We start from the raw sequence: 19,510 nt of genomic DNA, 5'->3' as shown, positions 1-19,510 counted from the left end.
TCAATGCACAGAGATGCACTGAGATTTCAAATTAAAACCAAACCAAACCAAACGTGAGACCAGTGTAGATTCACACCCCTACCCTACCTTTTTCTTGGCTGCTGCATGGACAGCGCAATAACGACCAGCGATTTCCGGTAGAATGTTTAGGACTTCCGTTTTTTGATAGAGCATTTGTAATTTTACTTCAGTCTGGGTCTCTAGTACTTTATACATCTCTGAATATATATATATATATATATATATATATATATATATATATATATATATATATATATATATATATATATATATATATATGTATATGTATATATATATATATATTTTTTTTATATATAAAAAAAAAACACACACATATATATATATATATATATATATATATATATATATATATATATATATATATTATTTTAACTGTTTACAACAAAAATGTAAAACAACCAAAAGTATTATACTGTGGTTCAAACTAGTGGTTTTTTTTAGTTGTTGATGAATTTCGCTGATTAGTATATATGGGTTAAATCATTTGTGTCACACATGTAGCAACTTAGATGAAACAAGGCATTTTTAATTTGTAATGGCTGTTTTCAGCACTCATTTTTGTTCATAAAGAAAATATAAAATGTATGTTAAGAAGAGCTTAACAATTAAGTAGAAAAAACAATTCTTTCATTTAAATTCACACATTTTTATTTTTTATGAACACAACTGTGAAACATTTTAAATTTTGCTTAGTTGTCACAACTACAACATAAAAAAAATCCATAAAGGAGTATCTTTTTTCACAGATAATGATAACCAACATGGAATTCTGGACTGATAACAATAATCAATATGACATTTTTGACTGATAAAGATAACCGAAATGTAATTTTTTCACAGATAATAATAACCAACATGAAATTTTGGACTGATAACAGTTAACAATATGACATTTTTGACTGGTAACGATAACCGAAATGGAATTTTTCACAGATAATAATAATCAACAAGGAATTTTGGACTGATAAAGATAACTGATATAAAATTGTTGACTGGTAACAATAACCGATAAGGAATTTTGATCAATAATAATAACCAATGTGGAATTTTGGACTGAATATGATAACCGATATGGAATTTTTTTTCAATAATACTAACCGATATGGAATTAATGACTGATAACGACAACAGTTATGAAATTATGGACCAATAATAATAACAGATATGGAATTTTTGATCGATGATAATAACCAATATGAAATTTTTGATCAATAACGATGACCAACAACTAACCAAAAATTTGAAGACCGATAACCAATATATTGATCGATAAATATACATTTTTTGGCATTATTGCAAAAACAAACGCAAAATTTCTGAACTTATATAGAATTATTGACAAATAAAGCAACCAATTCACTGAACATTAACCAAAATCAAAATTCCAGCAAAAAAGTGGTGGACAGCAAGCATGTAAAAATAATACATAATTTATTTTTTAAGTTATTGGCCTAATTTTGTTATGGAACCAATAACGATAACATTACAAATAGCATTTATCGGCTGATATTGATATGGTTGCCGATATATCGTGATAAACGCTAAAGAATTAAACATATTAAAGGCTACCATTTAAAAAAACAAATTCAGTGCTACACAATAGCCAATAAAAACCCAGCTGTCAGAGTTGAACAGACCTCTGTTTTTCCTGACAGGTGTAAATAGCACTGTGAGGCGTAATGTTAGCGGAGGAAATCAGCTCACCTCTCTCCTGAGACATAGGCGACTGACTGTGAGTGGAATGGGAGCCCACGTCTGGAACATTCCCTGGGGTCTGAGGGGCCATCTGTGTGCCTGTGTGTGCGGAAAGAAATGCGCATGTGTGCGTAAAACCACAGTCTTTTACTGTACACTTCATTTCCCATTATTCATTATTTCCTCCTTTTTATGTTTTGTTTAATGAGCATTCAAAGCAAAAATGATCACTATAAAGATAATGATTATTATACTAATATCTACACCAATGCATATTAAAGTTTTATTACAATTATACATAATTATAATACAAATAACAAAAGATGCTATGTTTGGGCTCTATTTTTTGCTACTTTTGCTATTTTAAGAATGGAAAAAAAAAAAACAGTCTGCACGGCACATGGTCTAAGAGGGTTGTGCTTATTCTCTTAATAATTTATGGGTTTGGTTCGCGCCATGGTGCATTTGCTATTTACATGGTGGACTTTGTAAGTAAAAAAACTGAACGCTTCACTAGTGAGAAAACAGTTAAACAGACAAACATTTAAACTGCAGCACGAGGATAAAGAACAAGCCTCCTCCATTCTGCCTTTTTACTTTCTCTTTACTTTACTTTTACTCTTTACTCCTTTACTTTCATGGATAAGGAAAAGGTGTAGTACGCGCTCCACTGAAGACATCCCTTAGCCTACATATTTAATTTTGGTTGTTAAGCGCAAAGATTTGTTTCAAAACTATTTCAAAATTCAGTTTTAATTTCCAGCAAACGATATATGGACAATAATAACGGAGTGTGGTCAAAAAAGTTATAACCAAACATATGTCCTATTCTTATGCGCCATATGGTGATGCATACGTCGCCAAAACTCGACAGCTTGACAAATCTAAACGTGTTTTTATTCAAATAAATGTAAATATGCACATAATAAATAATACTACTAATAATAATAACAGTAGACCAGCTTTTGGTCGGTGGATGGCACAGTCGATTTCAGTTTTTCAAAATAGCAACCTGCCAACAATGCTCATTAACACACCTCCTTTTTAGACCGGCACACCCATGAGTCCACAAAGTGGCACAAATGGATTTGCTATTCAAACAACGTGATGCAAAATGTGAAAGTTATTGATGTGCTGGTCTGAAAATAGTAACAGATCGCACCAAAAACATTTTGCGCCTTATTGCACAGGGTATATGATAGGCCCCTTGATGCTCATTTTTAAAGATTAAAGACGTCAACATTTTGGTGAAATAACATCAATTTCAATCACAACAAATGAAAACATTTGCTAATCAGGGGTGGATTTCTTAAACAAACATATTAACTCGTAGCTAAACAACTAAAAAACGATGCATTATTCAAGAAACAAACTATTTAGTGATAAGAGTTTCCCAAACTCTGTCGGAGAACCATCGTTTGAATCGTTTAAAGTGCAAAATTTCTGTATCATCGCTCTTCAAGTCGGTGGAGTAACATTTTTAGGCAGAATTCGTAATAAAAGATGCTTTTTTATATATATAATAAAATTGTATATAATTGTTATGCATACTTTCTATCTCATACCTTAAATATTTTTTGTTTATTATTTTTATTTATTAAAAGTAATGAAAATCATTAACAAAGTACCATCAAAAATGACTTGCTGCTTGTTCAAACTACTTATTTAAAGGATCACAAATCACCAAAACACATTATCTGAGATGTTGATACTCATATCCCACATTGCTAAAAACACTATTAGGACACACATATTTGACAAAAAAGTGAAAATCGGTTGTTTTTGTGTTATTTCAAGCAAATTCGTTCTTCCGGTTTAAAACGAAATTTTGAAGCTACATCACAGCCATAAGATCCTTGTGTAAATTCCAGCGTGAAGACTGGATGTCTGTACCAGCCAGTACAACGTGATGTCTTTGAGTTTTCAACATTAATTAATGAGACTTACATTTAGTTACTTACAGTACATTAATATCACTACAATATTATAGACTTAAAAAATCCTCTGTAAATGCTACTCTCAGAATGTATACATGTAAACACCTTAATCAAAGTACTATTGTCATGTAGGATTTTTGCCGCATTTTGTGACAGGATAGTCTATACACACATGGCACTTACAGAGTCTTTGCATCTGCCGAGAAATGTGGAGGTTCTTTTTTCTCCCATATGGCGTGCAGTATCAAAAATTCCATTAAAGGGCACTTAGGTTACTCCTTTTTCCAGATTTAAAGATTAAAAGATTAAAAATTTTAACATTTAAAAGTCTTTTGTGCCTCCAGAATGTGTCTGTAAAGTTTCAGCTCAAAACACCAATCAGATTTTTTATTATACCTTTCATAAGTTTCTATTTTATAGCTCTGAGCAGCAGGTAGCATTTTTTGTTTACTGCGCCTTTAAGGCTAGTCCTTCACGCCCACCCTTTCCACGTGCCTGTTAGTGTGCCTTAATCTCCTCCCTCAGCTGTGTCAGACAACAGACAGACAAGAAGGAAGAAGATCTCACGTAACGTTTGTGAGAAATACTACAGCAAGAATTTTACCAATGAGTATTTGATGCATTTGTTGTGGAGTTGCAACTCACTCTTGAACATATTTGATGAGGATTGATGATCCTAGCAAACTGAACAGACCTTTTATTCCTGGTTGCTTTGCGCACGTCCTCTCTTGTTGATATGATTATATGCGTTACTAAGGAGACATGTTAATACGCAGCTGTCAATGAATTCGGGGTGCGGGGTGACCGCACTCCTACGTCAAGTTGCGGTCGGTCTTAAAACCGCTTCAATTGGTCCACCGTTTTTATGTTGTTGAATTGAAAAAAAAAGCACTGGGTGTGTTTATATCACCCCAATAAGACGGTCTATGCACTATACCTACACATATGTCTGTCCAAACAGCTTGAAAAGTAGATTTTTCACCATAGGTGCCCTTTAAAACTACACTCTTCAAGCAGTTCCTCGTATCCAATATCTCATTTGTCATGTATGAAATGTTCCTGAATGAAAGTGAAAGTGCCAAACTGCAGTTAAAGTTGACAAATTAAGAATGAAACATCTGAAATTACATGAAACTCCGGAGGAAATGTGGATAGTGTGGTAATGCAATTAATCTAATTATGTGCTATAACATGTAAAACAGGATCATGAAAGGAACATTCAAAAAGCAACTCATGTAAACACCTTAATCATAGTATTGTCTTATTCAGATTAAGGCAAATAATTTGATTTATGCTGTCCAAGTAAATGTAGTCATTGTCTGTCTCCCCTGCAACTGTGTTGCCGCTGTGAAAATCAGCTGTAGTGCATGTACTGAAACCCTTTCCTCTTTCGCAACTCGACACACCCACCTAAGCATAGCTGGACTCACCCACTTTCCTGACTTTTTTCAAATTAGAGTTGTGAAAACACCCTGCTGAGACAGGGGGGTTTCATAGCCCTTTAATATGGTTTGAACCAACACAATTCTTACTTTTTTGGGGACGACTTAATTGTTTTATGTTCAGTCCACAAAATTTGTAACAATGAAACTTAATTGATTTGTGTTAGCACAGCATGAAGGAATTAAGTTAACTTATTAGTTTTTTACAAATTTAAGCGGATTGAACATAGAACAATTAAGTCGTCCCAAAAAAAACTCAATTATTACGTTGTTTCAACAAGCTTTAAATAAGTTGTTTGAACAAACAGCAAGTGTATAACAATAACAATCATCTTTATCTCATTTTAATAATGTGTAAATATTTTCCTGGAAGCCAAAACTGATATTTAAATAAGAAGAAAAAGGAAACAAACAGATATTTCCTTAGTTCACATGCGTGAACCACAACCACAGCTAATGGTCTCAAACAGAAGCTAGTTTTGACGATAAATATCAGACAAATTAGCCTGGAGGGTATGAACATCTAACCACATGTCCCGTGGGACACATTTAAGGCTCATTGTTTCTCTCCCGGGAGCAACTGTGTGTCTTTATGTACAGAAAGTGTATGTTTGTAAAAGCGGAGATATTCCTTCTCCCGTAATGGCACACAGATCACATGTCAGGACCAGCCCCTGCATGCAGCTAATGGCTGTCGGGGCTCCCAGTAGGGATGAGGCAGTTTTGTGTGCAGCGGGGTAAACGCTCTCCTGTGGACCTTGTTAGTGACATTCAGAATGGAAAAAGGGAAGAAAAAAACAGCAGTTTCAGCTGCACAAAGCCTCTCCGCTGCTGCCCTGGCTATCAAAAAGAAGCCCGGCTAACAATGCAGCTCGCAGCAGGACAGTAATTGTGTCAAAGTGACTCCAAACTGCTAACAGACTTTCAAAACTATTTTAATGACAGAGCGACTTGTTTTAAAATCAGCTCGAATCCCTGCTGTCTGGAGCTCAAACACCTCCGACTAAACCAGAGGCGTGTGATGACTGAAGTAAATGGCTACGTGAGAGTTCGTGCAACAATCGAATGTTTAGACCAGAATATTCAGAACAGACTATTCAAGAATATTTAGTTGTGTTTTGTGATTCACAAGAGTTTTCCGTTTATTTGAGGTTGTGAATTGCATTATGGGATCTTGATCTCTGCTTTGTTGACTTTTGATGATGAAAATTCAATTCTTCAGTTTAAGACATTGAAATAATATAATGTATAAGAAATAATGTATAAAAATATATGTCTGTAAAATGACAGAACATGTATGGGCAGTTTATCAAAAAGGTTTTTGTAGCGTAATATACAACACCAACCCAGATGATTTATCACTTTAAACTATTACAAATTTTCATAAAAATCACTTTTTCAAAGTTTTCAAGGTTAAAAGTTGTTGGGAAGAAGATCAAGGTCCTATAATGCAATTTAAAAGACTTAATAAATGGGGGAAGACTTAATTTACAGATATAGTTTTACAGTATGTCATAGGGCTGTGCGATTAATCAAAATCGATTGGCAATGATGATTTGAAACGTTGCAATTAGCTAATCGCAAGAGCCTGCGATATGAAATATATATTATTTAATTTCTCCCACCCGGAGCAAATGTGTGCATGGTGTCTGTGTGTGACAGTCTTACTAGCCAATTGAGTGAGCACACTTTTGTTCTGCCCAATCAGAATTGCACAACCGAACTATGCAGAACAAAAAAACAAACAAACAGGAAAGTGCGGACAGGTGGAATGATGGCGTCTGCCGCTTCAGAAGCATTAATACACGTATTAATATCAAAGAAAAACAGGACTGGTAATATGGAAATAATTTTGGTCACAAAAAATTTAAGTTGAATGTTTTGATAAGTTCATGTAAGTTTCGGGTGCATTCACGGCTTGCGATGCAGGTATGTGCGTCGTCTGGAGTGACTGACTGTAATGTAATGTACTATACAAATATAATTTCATGTTTATACGACTTATCTATAGGTGCATTAGTTGCAGCACTTTAACGATTTAAATGCATCTTATTGGATATTACATCATTCAATGCGACTATACGCATGACTTTACGGGGAGCTTACGACCTACTAACAATGGTTTGCTAGTTACAAACTTGCTAGAAGTTACAAAGCCCCTAGTGTGGACTTTACCTTCCAGTTTAAGAAAGAACTTACAAACAGCTGGTGCAACCCTTCCCAGGAGATAACCAATGCCATAATGCACTGCCTCGCTAAAGACATGGTGCCTTTTAATGCACTGACCAAAGAGAGATTTAAAAAAACTCATCTAAATGCAGGATAGGAGATATACACTTCCGCATCGCACCTATTTTAGCCATTTTGGAGTACCACAGCTGTACATTTAACGTCATGATATTTTGTATAGCATCTGTGATAATTATTTTGTTTTAGACCATATAAGCTACAGAAAGGCTTCTATCAGCCATTTTAGTTTGCTGAGTGTTCTGTATTTTTATAATTATTATTTTTGTCTGTATAATAAGCCACACTATCTTCCTAATTTGATTTCAACTTGTTTACAGAAAGGTGAGGTCATTTTATTTGTGTTTACTGTTTGCTCTAGAGAAAAAAAATTGTGTTTAATTTCTGAATATTTAAAAACAAATTTGAATAAATGTTTAGGTAAATTAATATCTTTTCAGGTTTTTTTAAACTAACACTCACTGCATTTTAGCAGTAAGAAGCTAAGATACAGATTATTGAGCTGAAGCTTGACTACAAAATTTAATCGCAAATCAAATAAAAAAACACATTTAGATATTTTCCCCTAATCGCAAAGCCCTAGTGTAAGAGACATTTCAGGCTGTGTTTAAAAAGATTTCAGCTGCTAATTTTCAGTAGATGTAGACAAAAAATTGCTAATGCAACAAACAATGACTGACAAAAAGGTAAAAAAAAATAAAAATAAAATAAAAAATGTATGTATATTAAATAAACATGACTTTTTCATGAGTAAATTTGAAATAATTGTCACATTTTAAAATCATTAATCTAATAACTAAACTGTAAATTTAGAAAATGCATTGAGATGATTCATGAACATTTATTTAAAATAGTTTCAAATATATTTCAGTATATTGGCCATTGTAGAATTGCAGATTCTAGTTTTAAATAATAACAATTTGTATCAAGTTATCTATAAAAGTAATGTTTGTATGTGTATTTAGGGACATTTTCTCTTTTTTTTTTGTCAGGATTCTGCCACTTTGGTCTTGTTAATTCTTGTTTTGGTGGCAGAGTCCAGACACTAGTCCTGAATCTAGTATGTTGTGCTCGGATCAGGTTTTCTCGAGTCGAGCACTCATATTATCTGTCTGTCTTCATCTTTGTATGAGCGTCGTCTTGGCTGTGCTCGAGCTGTGCGCACTCCTGCTTGAAGTGTGCGCGCGAGGTCCAAGCGTGCTCAGGATGCGCGTTCTCGTCCTGGTGTGAGTGTGTGTTTTTTTGTCTGCAGCATGCTGATCTAATCTCAGCACCTCGGTTGGTTTCGGTTGTCGTTGGAATTGGAACATGCATGTCGCATGTGTGAGTGCACGGTAAGTGTTTTTATTGATCGTGGGCTCGTGTCTCATTTTCATTTATCGTGTGCTTGTGTCTATTTTCTAGTCCCACCCTCCTTGTTATCCCATTATTGGTTTATTCAGTTCAACTGTCTGTTAATTAATTATTTCTCCTTTATAGTCTCCTCATGTCTGCTGTCCTGTGCCAGTTCATCATGTCGTATCCTGTTGAGTCGTGTCTTGTTTGTCCAGCCCTGATCCTTGCCAGCCCTGCCCAGTCAAGTTTGTTTGTTTATTTGTTTTTTGTTAATGTTTTCTCCCTCAGGGTATTTTGTTTTGCTGTTTATTTTATTTTATTATTAATAAAAACCCATCATTTTCCCTGCACTTGTGTCCTAGCTCCTTTCCCCACCCACCAACCGTGACAATATGACTTTAAAGATTTTAGCTTAACCTATTTTTGATGTTTAAAAAAATAAACAATTGATGTTACCTATTTTTTTTACCTGTTTTGATGAATAATTCATTATAATTAAGTCTAATTTTAATTTTCCTTTTTTGTGTGTATTTACTCAACTAAGTTAAATAAGCATTTGCATAAAATTATGTGCTTTATTTGTATTCGTATACATTTTGTGTCTGTCCCTACATTCTGGTTAACTGTTACATCGGTTATAAAAAAGCAAATCAATCTGCAAATCTCCCTGATAGAAAAAGTGTATGACTTGTCACTTCCTCTGTTGGTGAACTTTGGAAGACATTGAGGCATGTCATTATTCTTCCCTCATTCATTTGTACAAAATGTTCATGATACACCAATAGTAGGTTCATTATTTGTCAACTTTGTAAATATATTAGTGAATTTCTTGTTCACTTTTTAAACTCAATAATATGATGAAAATACATAAAATTGTGTTTTAGTTTTTTGAGGTTTGAGGTTAGCATCTTGAGCTAAAGCACAAAATGATGGAAAATGTCAACCATTTAATAACAATTAATAACAGAATCGAATACTCCCAATAACATTTAGGCATTTTTCATTATTTGACATTATTAATTAATTTAGTTTACTGTCAATTCAGCATTTGTTGTCTATTATTCCAGTTAACACAACATGCTTGAAATCGGAGTCGTTTATAGCAGTCAAATTGTTTCAATCAAAAAATTTAATTCTATCATATTACAGAGACAAATTTAATAAAATCCCTTTAACAAAATTAAATCACCATTACTAATTGAATCAGTTAAACTTACTAACTTTAATGAAAACTGGTTATTCATATTCCTAAAAAATATTTTTCCTACACTGAAAAAGCCTTGAATTTATCTGGATTTATTGCGAAATAATTGCAATAAATTATTGTCTTAAATAATTACAAAGAAATGACAAGTAAAACATGAAATTACACATGACATTAAAAAGTTATAGTAAAAGAAATAATAATTTACAACTTCTATAAAATAATTTTAACAATATACTACTGGTGATTTTATCCTTCAAACAAAGGCATACATTGTATTTCTAAATACAAACAACAGTTTAAATATGACATATTTATAAGAAAACTAATTTTTAAGAAAAATTATATCTCACACATAATCTTTTACCTGGCCCACTGGCAGGTGATATGGGCCCAGATCGTGATTGGCTGGAACCCACAGGAGATCCAACTGGGGAAGGCGAGGGTCCGCTGCGCATGCTGGGAACTCTAGGTGAGGCGTGGGGGGAGAAGGGGGACTGAGCAGGGTTACTCTGCTCGCCTTGACTACTTGTGGAGCCTGAAGCGCTGACAGCTGAACTGAGACCTGCTTCTGTTCCTGTGGGGAGGTCGTCAATAGAGCCAGAGAGATCCTGAAAAACACAACAAGATGAACATTAGGCCATTTTCATATTCATCAAGGACTCCAAAAATGGCCGATTAGGATGTATTTTGAAAGCTCTCTACAGCTCTCACATGATCGCCTGGTACCTGAATGAGAGACCACAAGGGAAAACTAGGTTGCTGCCAAAAATGGTGTTAGTTACTTCAACCTGCAGTCCCAATGCCCCAATATAGTGAAGGGAACTGTATCAATGTGCACCTTCTTTCGTTTCCTGAGGTCCTGACTCTCTGTGGTCATTACAAAATACAGGATTAGGCATGGGCCAGTATAAGATTTTGACGGTATGATAACCTTGGATAAAAATATCACGGTTTCGCGGTACTGTAATTACTGCCCTAAAATATATTTTATAATAATATAACTTTTTTCACCCTTGAACAGAGTATATTTTATTTTAAGAAAAATTTTCTATATTTTGGAACAGTAAACATATCAAGCTAAATGAATCATTGACTTCTGCTTCATTTGTTTCAAAAATAAAAAAAATTCACAATTTAAAACGGCATCTTTGGATATATTTTCTGCTGCAGATACTGTTGTCCTAAAAAGTAAAAATAAACGTAAATAAAAAAACATACACATACCTTAGGAATGGTATTGCAGAAAATTTTGACAATTTTAAAACCTTGACTTTTCCAAACTGCAGTATACCTTGAAAATATCCCATGTTATCGTCCCATGCCTACACAGGATATCCCTCAGAAATCCATTATGCCTCCTAACTATCCCCATGTCATAATTGGCTTCATCACTCTGTCTTCTCTTCACCAATAGGCTGGCATGTGGTGTGCAGTCTGGCACAAAATGGCTGCCGTCGTGTCATCCAGGTGAATGCTACACACTGGTGGTGGATGAGGAGATCCCCCAACATCTGCAAAGCACTTTGAGTACCTAGAAAAGCATTATATCTAGTGTTTCCTCTAGGTTTTTTTCCAGCTGTGGCGGCAGACCTTTTACCGACCTATGGCGTTTTTTCATTGACAAATGTCGAGATGGCATTTATGTAATACAAGCAGGTGAATCTCTTTGCTTGTAAGAAATAAAAAACTAGGAAACTCATTTTAAACTCTTTACATCCAGCCTCTATTTGAACTACCCAGAGTTACAGAACACCGAGTACAAAAAGACAAACATAGTCCACCTAAACAACACACAAAATACCTCAGGGTTCACACAACTCTAAATAACTTCTCAAACCTCTGTTTAATCTATAATAGCACATTTGCCCATTCTGATTCTGTGTATTGATATCTGTGTACTTGTTAGCTTTTCTCTACTATTTTATATTAGCATACTGCTATTTATTTTCTGTTTTTTTTTAGTTAGTACTTGGGCTTAGGCATTGGATAGGAGCAGGGATGTAGAATAAGATCAAACAGAATATGTACTTTATAAGTACTAATAAACAGCCAATATATTAAAAATAGTCATGCTAATAAGTTAATCGTGAGAATAAGCCCAATATTGAAGTTTTACTAGGAATAATCATTTTGCCTTCAACTCACTGTAGAATAGGGAAGAGACTCAATGTACAAAATTACAGCAGTTCCAATGAAGCAACACTGTAGACTCTTCTTTTTAGAAAAAGGCTCCCTAAATCAGAACCCATACTAATCTAAACCATATTAAAAAAACGTTTAGATGGGCCAGTCATTTTTACTCCACAGGAGATCATGTGTGCAGCCAATACCACAGTCATGCCAATGATAAATAACTGTAATCATCAGTGAGACTGACATACGTTTCTAAGCGCTGAGGTGATAACAACTCCTAGTAGCCAGTTTTGCAGCAAAGGAACTTTGGTGGAGTGGCTGCTTTACGAGCTCCTGACAAGTCGGCAGTTTTCAAATCTGAATGACCACTCGTTGTTATTCCCACAGTCTCAAATGAAATCTTGATACGGGAATGCACGGCTTCAGAAGCACTAAATTTTCCGATACCAAACCCAAGGCGACATAAAGTAACAAAAAATTTGCATTTACACAGACTGTTGTTCAGACAGGCTCTGATGCATTTAAAATGCATTTAAACAGGAATGAAATTGTAAGAAATATCAACATTATCTCACTTCAATTTGTAACTTTTTGATTTAGTGGCTAATTTGTATGAATTCGTAAAATCTCATTTGTACATTTTAGTACGATTAGCTCATCTTCCAATGAGAGTTGGGTTTAGGGGTGGGGTTTGGTGCCACGCCAACTTTTAAAAATCGTACATTTTCATACAACTAAACTCGCCACTACATTAGCTACTAAACTGACAAAACATAAAATAGCTACGTTTCCTTGTGAGATCCGGCTGGAAATACACCTCTTAAAATAACGAAACAAATGTTTTTTTAAATTAAATAACAAATAATATATAACGATGAATAAATAAAAACACAACATTTTTACATTCAATTTCAAGCATGCTCTATCGTTCATGGGAAAGTCGTGCAACGTGATGGCATAATTTTTTCATGTTGCGATTAATATATTTCATCACGGTATACGATATTATCACAAGCTGCAAAAAAAGATTACTTTAACAGGTATAATAACAAAAAATAGGTAGTGCATTTCAAACTAATTATATTGGGGAAAAAGACTGAATAAAAAGAATATAACTTGTAATCCGATTACTTCTATGATTTTAAGGCATTATTAGACGTTAACTAAAAAATTTACATCAGCTATTATTAATGAACGTTTTTGTAGTTTTCATTGTGAATTCATTTAAATTAGCTGATCTTAACTTATGGAACCAGTGTAATTGTTTGCCAGAATATTAACAAAAGGCGATAAATTACATGTTAAGCAGACACTAGCAAAATAGGAAAATGCGTATCAATACAAAAGGATGTGGCATATGTATTTACAAATTTACACATCAATCTTACTGATATATAACTAAGATGGCATTATAAACTACAAATCGTCAATGTTTTATTGTATATATTCAAAATATAACCAAAACATTGATACATTTGCTTCATTTCCTGTGGTACAGCCCTACAAACGAAACTAAATTCAGTACGGTTTTTAAATGACAAAAAAAATAAAAGTGATTTACTTGACCATGGTGTACAACAGGCCAAGAGGTACTAAATGAATATAGAGCAAAACTTTCCAAAGAGACTTTAAATTCCACAACACACGAGCCAGCGGTCCCAGCCTGAGCAATGCAGCTCATGGAGCGCAATGAATGATTGTGATGGAAAATCAAACAGTCTTGGAAGAGTCTAAATTCACATTGTAGACTTAATGGGGATGACCTAGTTGAGGATGAAGAGGAACACATGCTCAGATTTGCACACATATCGGCCTCAATGATGGGGTGTCGAGAAGACTGTGGGTCAACTACTAGCGAGAAATTTCTCCACTGGAAATTCTTGGCTTTTCCGGTTTACGCTTGACAGCTTGGTAATGTTATCATGGATTCTTTTTCCAGACGACTCAAAGAAATGGGGTGGCCACGAAAAGTCACATTTCATAAGGATTCTATCCTGTGAATGCCAACACCTTCAATTTCAGTTTGTAACATACAGTTAAAGACAAAATCGAGAGCGCTCCTGTGAAATTTTTATTATTTTTCTCACATATTGTCTGAATGATTTTTAACAAAGCAAGTTTTTCAATTTTTTTTTCCTTTCGGAGAAAGTCTTATTTCTCTTAGTTTAGTTTTTAAACGCTAAAAAAGTTTTTTGACACTATTGTCAATATTATTAGCTTCCTTTTTTTCATATTGGCTACAAAACAAACCACTGTTGTCCAATGACTATTCCTTGTCTAGCAAATCCAACCCAGTAGACTTTAAATTGCACTTTAAGTGGAATACTAGCATCTTGTAAAATAATCAGTAAAAAAAGATATACTGTCGTCATGGCAAAGCCGAAATAAACTAGTTATTGGAAATTTTCTATTTTCTATCTAATTTCCGAGTGTGACGCGGCTGGGATGAGAATCTCAAAGTTGATTAAAAACCACATCTTCTCTGTACTGCCCGCTCACACTGACCCTCTGCAGTTTGCATACAGAAACAACCGCTCCACTGACGATGCAATTACTTTCACCTTGCACACTGCTCTGTCTCACCTGGAAAACACATATGTAAGAATGCTGTTTGTGGACTACAGCTCAGCATTCAACACCATAGTGCCTGCCAAGCTGGTGGTGAAGCTCCAGGCTCTGGGCCTAACCAGCTCTCTGGATCCTGGACTTCCTGTCAAGCAAACGCCAGGTGGTCAGAATTAACAACATTACCTCATCCACACTGATCCTCAACACTGGTCACAACGTCATTGTTAAATTTGCTGATGACACAACGGTGGTGGGCCTAATCACCAATATTTATGAGACGGCCTACAGAGAGGAGGTGCACACTCTAACGCAATGGTGTCAGGAAAACCACCTTTCACTCAACATTAGCAAAACCAAGGATCTGGTGGTGGATTTCAGGAGAGAGAAGAGAGAACACACTCCCATCACCATCAATGGGACACCAGTGGAGAGAGTCAGCACTTTCAAGTTTCTTGGAGTACACATTGCTGATCTGACATGGACTGCTCAAACAGACGCAGTGCTGAGGAAGGCACAACAACGCCTCTTCTTCCTCAGGCTTCTCAGGAGGTTTGGAATGAGCCCCCACATCCTCCGCTTGTTCTACACCTGCACTGTGGAGAGCATCATGTCTGGCTGTATCACCACCTGGTATGGAAACAGCTCCAGCAGCAATCGCAAAGGTCTACATAGGAATGTGCGAACTGCTGAACGCGTAGTAGGAGGTGAGCTTCCCTTCCTCCAGGATATCTACACCAGGCGGTGCACGAGGAAAGCCAAGAGAATCATCAGCGACTCCAGCCACCCAAGCCATAGACTTTTCTCTCTGCTACCCTCAGGCAGACGGTTTCGCAGCATCCAGTCACACACCAGCCGACTGAAGGAAAGTTTCTTCCCTCAGACTATTAGGTTGATGAACACTTAATACACCCCACACTAACTCTTCCATACCCCCTCACAGCACACCATCAATATGTAGCATGCACTGCACTTTAACCAATTCATACTTAAAACAATAGTGCCTACAACTATGTGTACACCTATTCATTGTACATTTCGCTGTCAACATTGTCAATTTTACATTGTCCTGTTTTTTTTTTCTTTTCTTTTTTTTGTATGTTGTAGTATTTTGCACTGTCTGTATTTTGCACTGTCTGGAGCCAGCACCTAAGTTTTTTACTCATCATAGCACACGTGCTGCTGATGATGTGACAATAAAGTGATTTAATTTTGATTTGAAGTCCGAGACCATGGTGCTCCACTGGTAAAATGTGGTTTGCCATCTCCAGGTTGGAGGACAGTCCTTACCCCAAGGGGAGGAGTTTTTGTATATTGGGGTTTTGTTCACAACTGATGGAAGGATGAAATATGAGATTGACAGGCAGATTGGTGCAGCTGCAGCAGTAATGCCGTCGATGTACCGTTCCGTTGTGGTAAAGATGGAGCTGAGCCGAAAGGCAAAGCTCTCGATTTACCGGTCAATCTACGTTCCTACTCTCACTTATGGTCATGAGCTTTGGCTCATGACCAAAAGAACAAGATCTCGAATACAAGCAGCCGAAATGAGTTGCCTTCACAGAGTGGCAGGGCGCACCTTTATAGACAGGGTAAGGAGCTCTGTCACCCGGGAGGAACTTGGAGTAGAGCCGCTGCTCCTCCACATTGAGAGAAGTCAGCTGAGGTGGCTTGGGCATGTTTCGGATGCCTCCTGGACGCCTACCTAGGGAGATGTTCCAGGTTTGTCCCACCAGGAGGAGGCCTCGGGGAAGATCCAGGACACGCTTGGGGGAATATCTCTCGGCTGGCCTGGGAACGCCTCAGGATCCCCCGGAGAAGCTGGAGGAAGTGTCTGGGGAGAGGTAAGTCTGTAGTTCTCTCCTAAGACTGCTGCCCAGCGAACAGGCCCTGGATAAGCGGATGAAAATGAATGATGAATGAGATTATGCCAACCATAGAAGACTTCTAGAGGTATCCATAATCCTGGACCTGGCCTTATCTTGAGCAGATGACGTGACGGTCATGAAGGACTGGAGAGCATGAGACTGATTCCTGAAAGACCCCAGTGACAGACGAGTCTCTGCGTTGATCCCGTGGGACATCCTTAACAGCTTCTTTACAATTGTAAAGGTAGTGTTCTCGCCTAGACTGCAGCTCAGCACAAGAATTTTGGTCAGAGGAGAAATGGTCTTGCTCAACTGAGCCTGGTTTCTCTCAAGGTTTATTTTTTGCTTCACTTTCGTCAATTGGTTAAGTTTGTTCCTTGCCACTGCCACCACTGGCTTGCTTGGTTTGGGACTTGTAGAGCTGCGCATCAATGGTTTTGCTCATCATTGTTTGGACTTTCAGCTGTGTAAATTAAACCAAACTCAACTCTGAAAACTGGACTGACGCAGTTTCAGTTTACTATAATCTTCCATGTTAAGCTGTTTTGACACAAAAGCGCTATAGAAATAAAGAAATAAATAAAGAAATAAAGCTGAATTGAACTGAATAAAAGATTCATTTTAAACGATCAAATCCTTCAAGAACGACCCATCACTAGTTCCTACTGTATTTTTAACGGTTAGTTTCCAACAATCACAGCTGCCATTTTTTACTGTAAATTTTACAGATTTGTTTTGTTTTTTACAGTACACAACAATTCATAAATGTAGCTGGAGATTAAATTATTTTAGGCATGAAAATCTTTCCACACACAAAAAAAACTAATGAATGGCTAAAGAAAAAAATACAGTATATGATAAATTATTTGAAATATTTGATGACTTGTTTATTTCTTAGTTTTTTATTTGGTTACACACTGTAGTCACATTCACCATCTTTCCTCGACAAAACTCCAAGCGGTAGAAGTCAAACCACTTCAACCTTGTACAAATTAGCCAAGGCTGTAGCTTGCTTGATTTATGTCCATAATTAGCTATATTCGTTAAGTCTCTGGCTTCTTTAATTGATGATCGCAATTATTCAGCCTCATTGGCCATTTAAAGTTCCTCTCTTTCCATCTCTCACCCTCTAAATCTCAGCAGAGGAGAGAAGACAGAGAATTACAAAAAAAAAAAATGAATGCAGAGTCTCTCTCTTCTGATTGGTGAGACTGACTAGCGCAGCCCACCCAACCCTCATCCTTCATCATTTCACATGACAGCCCCCGTACGAGCCAATTAAAACATGGAGAAATTATGAGAGGATAATTGGGGAGCCAAGCGTGGCCATCTTAAGCTTGGTCTCTTCAAAACAGCTCCCAATTCAAAATCTCAATCGATGAGCTTTGTTGGTATGGAGTGCCAAAAAATGTAGATATATATTTAAGCAATAATAGCATAACACATTGATGATGCACCACAAAACACATTATCCTTAAAACACAGGGTTTTTAGAACTGTTAGACAGTAGACTGCAAAAAAAGAAAAAAAAATCATACTTTTTTAAAGAGTTTCTGTTTTGTTTCTAGTCGAAATATCAAACAATTCTCTGAAATTAGATATTTTGTTACCCCCATTGGCAGACTATTTTAAGGAAAAACTCACTTAATTTTGACTTATTATTTCTAAAAACAAAGACAACAAGCTGCCAGTTTTGGAAGGAAGAACAATAGTGTACGTTCAAATATTGTGTATTTATGTAAAACAGTCTTATCTACCAGTCTCACTTATATGTTTGGCAATATTAAAAACAAATGGGAAAAAAAAAACAAAAAAAAAAACATATTGTACGGGTTGATTCAAATTGATTAAAATTTTATGCCAAAAAGCATAGCAGGACATTAGAAAATATGGTAATATTTTGTCAAATTTCAGCTGTAAATTTATCAAGTTTAGTAATGAAGTCTGTACTGTGCGCTACTGGTTTTTAAAATTTCGGTGCATTATAATCTTGTTAATAATATCATTTAGAGGGTCATGATTCACGCTCATTAAATAATTATTTATCTAGCTGTAAATATATAAAAAATAAATTCAACAAATTCGGCATAAATGAGTACACTCCTTTTCTAAAAATGAATAAGTTTATCAGTGAAATAACCAATAATTTTTGTTTGGTGTTATTAAACAAAACCGCTTTATTAAACAGTTTTATTTAAACATATATAAAATATTCTTACATTATATCAGAATTATTCCCTTCCCCCTTTTGAATTTTTTTTTTTATATTTCCCAAATGATGTTTAACAGAGCAAGGAAATTTTCACAGTGTGTCTGATAATAATTTTTCTTCTGCAGAAAGTCTTATTTGTTTTATTTCAGCTAGAGTAAAAGCAGTTTTAAATAAAAAAAAAAAACATTTTAAGGTTAAAATTATTAGCCCTTTTAAGCTATATATTTTTTCGATAGTCTACAGAACAAACCATTGTTTTACAACAACTTGCCTAATTAACCTAACCTGCCTAGTTAACCTAATTAAGCTAGTTTAGCCTTTAAATGTTACTTTAAGCTGTATAGAATTGTCTTGAAAATTATCTAGTCAAATATTATTTACTGTCATCATGGCAAAGATAAAATAAATCAGTTATTAGAAATGAGTTATTAAAACTATTATGCTTAGAAATGAAAAAAATCTTCTCTCCATTAAACAGAAATTGGGGGAAAAAATAAACAGGGGGGGGCAAATAATTCTGACCTCAACTGTATATATATATATATATATATATATATATATATATATATATATATATATATATATATATATATATATATATATATATACACACACATACATACATACATACATACCATACATTCATACATACATATAGTCATGGTTGTAGGTGTGTGTGCATTTCTGGTTGTCTGTGTTTTCACATGGTTATGTTTTGTTTATCCACATGCGTTTGTTGTTGCGTGTCAGTGTTGTAATGGTCATGTGGGTTAGTGCTTGTTGATCAGCTGTTATGATTGTTTTGTGTCAGGATTTGAGTGGACTCTTCT

General features: G+C 35.4%; 1 protein-coding gene across 3 annotated transcripts in view; it reads right to left on the bottom strand.

The window, feature by feature from the left end:
* arid1b (AT rich interactive domain 1B (SWI1-like)) overlaps positions 1–19,510 on the bottom strand; it is a 160,423-nt gene that overhangs the window by 57,214 nt on the left and 83,699 nt on the right. For all 3 annotated transcript variants that reach the window (XM_056445302.1, XM_056445304.1, XM_056445303.1), the window contains exons 4-5: positions 10,270–10,513; positions 1,747–1,836 (exon numbers count right to left, since the gene is read on the bottom strand). In XM_056445302.1, the coding sequence (XP_056301277.1) occupies positions 1,747–1,836; positions 10,270–10,513 (334 nt within the window). The remainder of the gene's footprint in view (positions 1–1,746; positions 1,837–10,269; positions 10,514–19,510) is intronic.

The sequence above is a fragment of the Danio aesculapii genome, chromosome 20 (genome assembly GCF_903798145.1).
Source record: "Danio aesculapii chromosome 20, fDanAes4.1, whole genome shotgun sequence".
Taxonomy (NCBI): Eukaryota; Metazoa; Chordata; class Actinopteri; order Cypriniformes; family Danionidae; genus Danio; species Danio aesculapii.
This window is presented reverse-complemented; position numbering and strand designations above follow the sequence as displayed.